The sequence below is a fragment of the Arachis duranensis genome, unplaced genomic scaffold (assembly GCF_000817695.3).
Source record: "Arachis duranensis cultivar V14167 unplaced genomic scaffold, aradu.V14167.gnm2.J7QH unplaced_Scaffold_165934, whole genome shotgun sequence".
NCBI classification, from domain to species: Eukaryota; Viridiplantae; Streptophyta; class Magnoliopsida; order Fabales; family Fabaceae; genus Arachis; species Arachis duranensis.
This window is the reverse complement of record NW_026264258.1, coordinates 815,576-824,250: the sequence shown is the minus strand read 5'-3', so window position 1 is coordinate 824,250 and position 8,675 is coordinate 815,576. Positions and strand designations below refer to the sequence as shown.

The 8,675-nt window shown below is 28.3% G+C and overlaps 2 protein-coding genes across 2 annotated transcripts in view; one reads left to right on the top strand and one right to left on the bottom strand.

Annotated features, from left to right (window-relative positions):
- The window catches only part of LOC107475780 (exosome complex exonuclease RRP44 homolog A), an 8,342-nt gene extending 5,616 nt beyond the window's left edge, over nucleotides 1-2,726 (top strand). The window contains exons 15-24 of the mRNA XM_016095447.3: nucleotides 194-248; nucleotides 354-453; nucleotides 797-908; nucleotides 1,110-1,230; nucleotides 1,416-1,475; nucleotides 1,551-1,656; nucleotides 1,738-1,833; nucleotides 1,935-2,016; nucleotides 2,109-2,174; nucleotides 2,324-2,726. Of these exons, the coding sequence (XP_015950933.1) occupies nucleotides 194-248; nucleotides 354-453; nucleotides 797-908; nucleotides 1,110-1,230; nucleotides 1,416-1,475; nucleotides 1,551-1,656; nucleotides 1,738-1,833; nucleotides 1,935-2,016; nucleotides 2,109-2,174; nucleotides 2,324-2,522 (997 nt within the window). The 3' untranslated portion in view covers nucleotides 2,523-2,726. The remainder of the gene's footprint in view (nucleotides 1-193; nucleotides 249-353; nucleotides 454-796; nucleotides 909-1,109; nucleotides 1,231-1,415; nucleotides 1,476-1,550; nucleotides 1,657-1,737; nucleotides 1,834-1,934; nucleotides 2,017-2,108; nucleotides 2,175-2,323) is intronic.
- A 486-nt stretch (nucleotides 2,727-3,212) lies between these two features.
- LOC127743865 (protein PIN-LIKES 7-like) lies at nucleotides 3,213-8,423 on the bottom strand. Its single transcript, XM_052256042.1, has 10 exons — nucleotides 8,286-8,423; nucleotides 7,569-7,648; nucleotides 6,738-6,862; nucleotides 6,266-6,387; nucleotides 5,662-5,850; nucleotides 5,436-5,531; nucleotides 4,722-4,822; nucleotides 4,546-4,598; nucleotides 3,862-4,047; nucleotides 3,213-3,337 (listed from the first exon to the last, which is right to left on the bottom strand). The coding sequence occupies exons 1-10, from the start codon at nucleotides 8,421-8,423 to the stop codon at nucleotides 3,213-3,215; spliced, it is 1,215 nt and encodes a 404-aa protein (XP_052112002.1).
- Between the last annotated feature and the right edge of the window lie 252 nt (nucleotides 8,424-8,675).

Sequence of the window (8,675 nt, the reverse complement as noted above, 5' to 3'; positions counted from 1 at the left end):
AGCCCTTTTTTTTTTTTTTTGAAAAAATTAAATAAAAGTACCATGTAATTTTCAATGACTCCCTTTCAATTTTGGATGTGCTATATGATTCATGACAATTGCTTTTGTTGCCCTTCTTTTTGTTTTTTGTTTTTTCATTGTGCAATTTCTGATTTATGACTTGGTTATTATATTTTATTTGCTCTTTCTGCAGTCGTTTGATGGATCCAATAACTACAAATTTGAGGAATATGAATAGTTTAGCTAAGGTATGGAATTTATTTATGTAAGGTTACTATTTGCTTGTAACTTATAAGTATGATATTTACATGCTCTGTTAAAAATTTTTCTGAGAAGTATTTATTTTCTTTCAGAAAATGAGATTAAGGCGTATTGAGAGAGGAGCTTTGACTCTTGCATCTGCTGAAGTCAAATTTCAAATTGACACAGAAACTCATGACCCCCTTGATATTGGTAGTGGTTCTTGCCTCTTTTATTATTTCTTGTTGGGACATGGAAGGTAGCCAGTCGCGTATTCTTCCAATTGGTTAAGAAGTTCTGCCGGTGCCCTTTGATTACTCATTCAGAATGAGTGCACCTGTCATATTGGGTTCTGTCATGTTTTCCAGATGCATGAGAGCCAATATGTCCTTGTGTCTCAAGCCTCTATATCATTTGGAGTCCTAATTGGATTTAATTACTACTTTTTAGGGATATTGAAAGATTGGTAGAAGTTGGGGATAATTTGGTCTTGGCGATTTTTATACATACTTATTTTTATTTCTGATATTAATAGAATAATATTTGTTATTTGCAGGTATGTACCAGATTCGGGAAGCCAACCAAATGGTGGAGGAGTTTATGCTTGCTGCTAATGTTTCGGTTGCAGAACAAATTCTTAAAAGTTTTCCTCTATGCTCATTATTAAGGTTGTTTCCTGATCTGATTTTTTTAAATTAAGTTTTGGTATCTCAATATTCTTTTGGTATCTTTCTCTAGAACATGGTATGTGATATTGAGAATCATCACTTACAAGCATGTGAGGCTGTTGGTTAGAAATGCTAACCGACTTTACATATGAAAAGAAAGGTTAATTGCTATCTTCTAATTGTTTGTTGGTTCTTGTTCAGGCGCCATCCAACACCAACTAGAGAGATGCTTGAACCTTTGCTACGTACTGCTGCTGCAGTTGGCCTGCACTTGGACGTCTCGTCCTCAAAAGCATTGGCTGATTCTCTTGACCATGCTGTGGTAAATGGCTTTTCCTTGATATTTTTTATTCTACTTGTCCATTTTTTTTTCCATTGACACTTCGATTTGCACTTTTTATATATGATGATGATGTCTAGTTGTATTGCTTTTTGGCTTTGTTAGCTCAAGCATTTGATATATTTGATCTTTAAGGTGTTCTCTCTCTTATCCAAACACTTTTTCAGGGTGATGATCCTTACTTCAACAAGTTAATCCGCATTCTAGCAACTAGATGCATGACTCAGGTAAATTGAATTTTTATGAGATCTCAGATTTTGGGATTGATCACATAAGATTGAATTCTTGTTTTGCTTTTGTAGGCTGTTTATTTCAGTAGTGGGGATCTTACCCCTCCAGAATATCATCATTATGGGCTTGCAGCTCCTTTATATACTCATTTCACATCACCAATAAGAAGATATGCTGGCAAGTGTCTCTTGTAATTCGTTTATTCGGTCAAGCTTGTGCCTTGTGCAATATAATGAGATTGAACAATTTTCCTTGCAGATGTCATTGTGCACAGGTTACTTGCTGCATCTTTAGGAATATCCAAGTTACCACCTGTATTTCAAGACAGGCTTCAGCTCACTAGTATTTCAGACAGTATGAAATCTCTTTTTATCGTCTTTTTTCTTTCAGCACCTTAATTGAAATTTTTGTCAGCATAACTATATTCGATACATATTAATGAATGTCTGGTTTAGATTTAAATTATCGGCATAGGAATGCACAGATGGCTGGGCGAGCCTCTGTAGAGCTCCATACCCTAATTTACTTCCGGAATAGGTAAGTGACATTGCTTTCCCTCCGTGCTAGGCTGCTACGGTTACTATCTAGTTGCAACTTATTCTTGACTTTACCTGTCTTTGCTCACGCAGACCGACTGATACAGAAGCTAGGGTGGTGAAAATGAGATCAAATGGATTCTTTGTGTTTGTTCCCAAGTAAAGTTTCTTATCTCTTTTGCTTTCTCATACATAGTCCATGAAACAATGGTTTTAAAGCTATAAAGCAGCATTTAATTTTGTTGTATTGTCAGTGAGTCGAGTCATTTATGATTTTAAGTTTCGCCTTTTCCCCCTCCGATCCACAGATTTGGCATAGAAGGGCCTATATATTTGACGCAAAAGGGTGAGAAGGGAAGTGGAGAATGGTATGTCGACGAGCAACAACAGAAAATAAAAAAGATGGATGGTAGCATTTCATACAGCATTTTGCAGACCGTCCAAATTCATATGGAGGTCGTGGAGCCGCAGCCTAATCGACCAAAACTTCAGCTTACTCTTTTATGAAAATACATTATTTGATGAACACGTCAACAGAGCAACATATTGGAAATGAATTTTTGTGCCATGTTTGTGTGGGATAGAATTTTAGTGTTGTTACAATCCGTAGGAAACATGTAACTTATCCAATATATTCCAGAGGAGGTTATAAAATTATACAAAATGGTTGAACTCAGAATGTTATATGCATATCTTTAGAATTATCTCTCAGGAATAGTGGTGGCGAATTGTATGTGATCAGTTTGTGCATGTTATATATTTCAAGATCAAAATGTGTCACACCCTTGCTCCAAACCTTGTATATTTTTTATGATTCCTTTCTTTAATATTTTTCATTACAAATTGTTCAGAGAGAGGAAATTGAGCTGTAAGCATATCTTTCTTTTCATTTTGTTACACTAAACTACGTGTCATTTAAGTTATCTATTAGGTTAAAGAGTTATTTGTCCTAAATAATTGAGCAAAATGTCATCTTAAATAATTGTGCAAAATGTCAATGTCATTTTTAACGTATTTTTCATTATATTTCTATGCTAAATATCTTGAAATTTCGATGTTTTCTCTTAATAACATTAAATACATGATTCAAGATCAATCATAACTATTCATTCTTAAATTTTTTTCTACATACATTCTAACAATTATAATAAAAACAAATGCTTGTGTGCTTAAAAAGTATACAAAAATTTCTCCTCCTTAAGTTAATACATATAAAAGGGTGGTTGACCAGAGTGTGAGGGATATAGTTGCAGCACAATATGTCCACAAGGTAATAACTGAGGCCTCCTCAGTGCCTGCATCAAATAGCTGAGTCATGGTACCTGCACAATTTTATACCCACCATCCATAGTTATTAGTTAAACTTAATTCTTATACTATTAGATAGTTTTATAAAACTAATCTTTAAATTTAAAGTTTTATATTATACATTATGATTATAAAATTTCACATAATTTATATATATATTTGTAATTTGTCTAAACAATTCTCCCCTTTGGGTCAGATTCCTAACTAAAATCGAAAAAAAAAAAAACATATGTAGATATAAAGTTATAGACTACTATTTGATGACATTTTTTATGTTGCTTATTTTTTATAAAATTAAACACCAATAATAAATTCTAATAATCTCACACTATAAGAATCATTCAATTGTATATTGTTATATCATTGAAAATAGCTAATTTTTACATTTATTATTTCAAAAGTTATTTAAACTATAAATTTAATTAAATAATTGTGTAAAACTCTTTATAGTTTATACTATCATAATATAGATTAATAGAATTGACATTTTATAGGAAGTTATATGAAAAGGAATATCTGAATGCATGAAGAAACTTACAAATATTCATTGCAGGTGGCATGGCATACTGCATGACAAGGACATACTGAAACAAAGGATCTAATGGAAGAAACCCTAAACTTGCAGCTCCTCTCACAATGTAAAGTCCAATTGAAGGTAATAAGAAAAGTCTAACTAAGACCACACTAATCAGTGTCAGTGGTTCTATAGTGGATGATTTCATGCCTGCAATAATTAATTATGTTACATACCAAAATATTAGAAAGGAAAAATATTAATTTTGTTGAATATATTAATTTAGTTTCATGATTGATAATAAGGTAAATAATAGAGTAGAAACTACAAATATATATTCACCTAATAAATCATTATGCATGGCATATCTTATTAGATGTTATATATATATTTTTTTAGAGAAAATGATAAATAGGTATCTAATTTTTTATTTTCAAGACAAATAAGATATCGACTAATTAAAAAAACAAAAACGTCGCTCACTTTCTAAAACGCGAAACATTTAAATCCTTTCGGTGATCGTTTTGTCTTCATATTTTAGAAGGAAAATTTTAAATATCTTGTATTTAAAATATCTTATTTTCAATTAGTCAAAAACTTATGTATTTTCGAATTAAAAATTTAAGGACATATTTATTTTTTTTTCTGTTGTTTAATAGAAACCTATTTTTGAGCATTTTTCTTTTGGTGATGAATAATATCCAATACCTTGAGTGAGGTTGCCACCAAGCAAAATGGTGATGCAAGGAATTGTCCCTTCCCTAAGAATTATAGGTATAATATAAGTGTATGCTACAAATTAAAAGCAATAGTAATAGACAGGAATATAATTGAGAAATAATAATTGGTTTAATTTTATGAGAAATATAATGCAAAATACAAACCCTAGCAACTGAATGGTCTCTTGGATCACTCTCAATGGAGCATCTTCTCCAATTATTAGGCTCCTGAGCCAGTCAACCCCACCAAAGATGAAACCTAAAAACTGATCATATATTTAAAGGGGTAAAAAACAAAAAATAACTCATGATCATATTTAATTTATTAATCACTACACAATCAAAATAGAGTAAACCCTCAAATAATTAAGAGTATATGCCCAAATTCATCCTAAGCAATTTTGCATCGGATATTTTCATTTTCAAAAAAAATTTATTACATTAAAATCTTTAAACTTTATAAAAATAAGATATATAAATTCTTCTATTTTACTTTTGAGAATCTACTTATCCAAAGTAAAAAAATAGGTCTAACTATAATAAGAATATATATATCTTATTTTTATAAAATTTAAAAATTTTAATATAATAATTTTTTTTTAGAATAAAAACGTCTAACACAAAATTTCTTAAAGACCTATTTAAATATATACTCAATAATTAAATTAGCATACTAGAGAATTATAAGTATTGATCAAAATAATTCGTAGCATACATTTAACAACTTTCATTTTAATTTTTATATTTTCTTTTAGCCAAACTTTAATTTTTATAAACCAAACTAGTTCCACAAGTATTTAATTATAAAATCACAGACTAATAAAATAATCATTTTAAAATACTATGACTAGTATGTTTAAAATAGAAGAAGGAACTCACTGTAGCAACTGTTGGGGGTGACAATAGTTCTGAGACTATTTGGCTCACAGTTTCAACCAATCCTTGCCAACACGATTGTGGAACTTGATCTAGAATCTACACATTTAGATTTAGATTCATTTTATAATGTAGAAATTAATAAGCTTTTGAAATATATATATACTACTAGTTATGCATTATGCATGTAAGTATAAAATAAAAAATTTAATAAGCTATGCATGATTACAATTTGGTTCTCAGTGTCTCTGTTTGTGTTTTGATTTTGATTCCCTTTGAGAAGGCTTGTTTGTGTGTTAGCATCATCATAGTTTTTGTTGGGAATCTTCAAGATTTGAGCAGCTTCCCATGCCTTATATTTCATGGCTCTGTCTCTTACTAATTGGTAAGTAAAGGTCCAAATGAATATGCCACCAACCTACAAATAATAATTACACAAACATGAACAAAGAAAAATCTAAAGTTACTTTATTTTGTTTTTCTTAATTACTGTTAAAGTAATTAGATAATATTAAATATAAATAAATATATAATTATAGATGTTACATGTATAAGTTATGAATATTAAGTTAAAAAGTTATTATCGATTTATTATTATTAACTTTTAATACATTATCCATTTTATATCCATTTTCTATTTTAGTTATATTTATTCCAGTTAACTTTATGTGAAGTTGATAACTGAGAATCATTATATGACAATTTAACAAAACCTATTAAATTATTCAACGACTCTGAACTATCAATTTTACATGAAGTTAACTGTACATCTGAGTTTTCACTTAATTTTAATAAAAAAAATGAATAATTAGTTTAAAAAATGAAAAAATTACCGCCAAGGAGAAGGAAGCATATGCAAGTGCTCTGACTCTGCATTTTTCTCTTTCACCAAATGGACCTCCTTTTTCATAACATATTGCTGGGATTATTACAACTGGAAGATTACCCATATTGCCTGATGAACCATGAATTATATCAATATTTTGTTAATTATTTAAATTATTTTGTTAATTATTTGATTCATTAAAACTTGATATTCTTTTAGTTTTTCATAAAACATTTTCAATTTGTTATTCTTTAATCCATGCCTTTAGTAAATAAAACTCATTATATATATGTATCAATGTATGTATATACTTTTCAGATAGATCTTTATTTTTAAAATATTTTTTAGGAACATATATAAATGAAAGGTTTTCAGATTGAAGTGTATGTATGTGATGAAAATGAAAACATACAAATACAAATGAAAAAAAAAACAAATGCCAAAGCATACCATAATATATAACTTTGATGCAATGCTACCTGTTGAACAAGCAGCAATAATAAGGCCTTCAACTTTCAAGCTTGGCTTTAGTAATTTTACAATTAACCACCCAAGAAACCCTCCAATTACAAAGGTACATCCAATGTTAACCGGCATAAACCACCTGCATTTTCATCAATAAACAAATATAAATTTTACACACATAAATTTTACCATAATAATAATAAGAATTAAATTTTGATTCACTATTAGTATAAAATAGTTTTACACTCATGTAACGCTACACATAAGTAAAAATAACTACCTTTTACATTGATCATGTAAATAATCATCTAAAAAAATGAATGTAATTGCACGATTGTGTAAAACACTAAAATACTTTACACTGTCAGTACATTAAAATTAAACTCGTAATAATAATTGATACAACAAATTTTTTTAAGTAATTCTAATTAATGGTAAAATATATAATTCTTTTTAGGGATTGGAATTTTACAACAACAAAACTTTGTCTCTCTGATTAAATCAACTACTATATGAATTAAATAACTCGTTGTATCCTGTTGTAAATCATATTTGAACTTGGTTCGATTTAACTCAGATTTTTTCTTATTACCTTATATAAAGTATGTAGCTTTTTCTCTATGTCTAAATATTAAACTATATCTCGTTTGATTAGATAATAACTATCTTCTTCTCGCTTGTTTAAACCACTTAAATAAGATTTCATCAAATTTTTAACAATAGATATGGTTCCAACTTATATATTCACCTATTCTTGTTACTTATTTGAATCATACAAATTTATATTACACTACATTTATGTTCATATTCATGTTCATCCTTAAGAGCTAACAATCAATGCATACCATGATATCATATCATCAAGAGAAACACTCCTTGCAAAACTTGCAAATATAAGTGATGGAGTGAATGCAATGAACACAAGCTGCAAAAGGGTCAAGCAAAATAATGTAAACGAAAATCAATGATAAAAAGAAGAAAAAAATACATCTTTTTCTTTATAATAAAAAATTATTCAATAAATTAAACGAGTATTTATTATCTATGATTGATACATCTATTTGATCATGCGTTACATACATTACTATTTTGTCTCTTTAATTTGAAGGATAATCCAAACAGGAAAAAAATATAGTTAAATTGAATCTCAGTGTTTTTTTTTTAGCATTTTAAGTGCATTAAAATCAAACCATTTATTATAAATTAAAAATTTAATTATTCTGTTATTTTTTATAATTTTTTTAATTAGATTCTTATATTATTTAATATAAATAATATTAGAATTAACTAAATATTTTTTTACAAATTAAAAGTACTTATAATTAAAAACCTAATTAGATTTTTGACCACATATATTTTAGAAGAAATATTCTATTAATTGTAACGTTTTTAACATAAAAATAATCTAATTATAAAATTAAAAGTACAGATTTAATTATTAAAAAATATAAAGATCTAATTAAAATTTTATAGGACTAAAGAATAATTAAACTTAAGTTAAATTTAAAATTGAAACCCTAATGGCTTTGAAAATTAAATCCAGATAGCATGTTCTCTCGTACCTTGTTCAAGGATCTTCGAAAATTTTCTGAGAGAAAATTATCAAATTTATCAGATGCCATATAAACTCCCACTGCACTCACAAGTAGGACTTGAATAATTGGATTACATGCCACCGCCAATAGTTCCCAAAAACCCATTTTCTATATATAAAAAAAATTATTAATTATTTATTTGCTTCTTCTTTTTTGTGCTGATGATGATGAGAATGATCTCCTTCAATTATAATAATGTCACAGTTGCAGTTTCTGATCTTCATGCACACTGAAAAATAATAATGTGAAAAGAGAGTTAGTGATGATATGTGAAAATTATAAATCTAAGATAAAAATTTCAAAAAATCAATTAAAAATTGCCAACAAAAAATAATAAAGTAGGATTGCTGGTTTTTT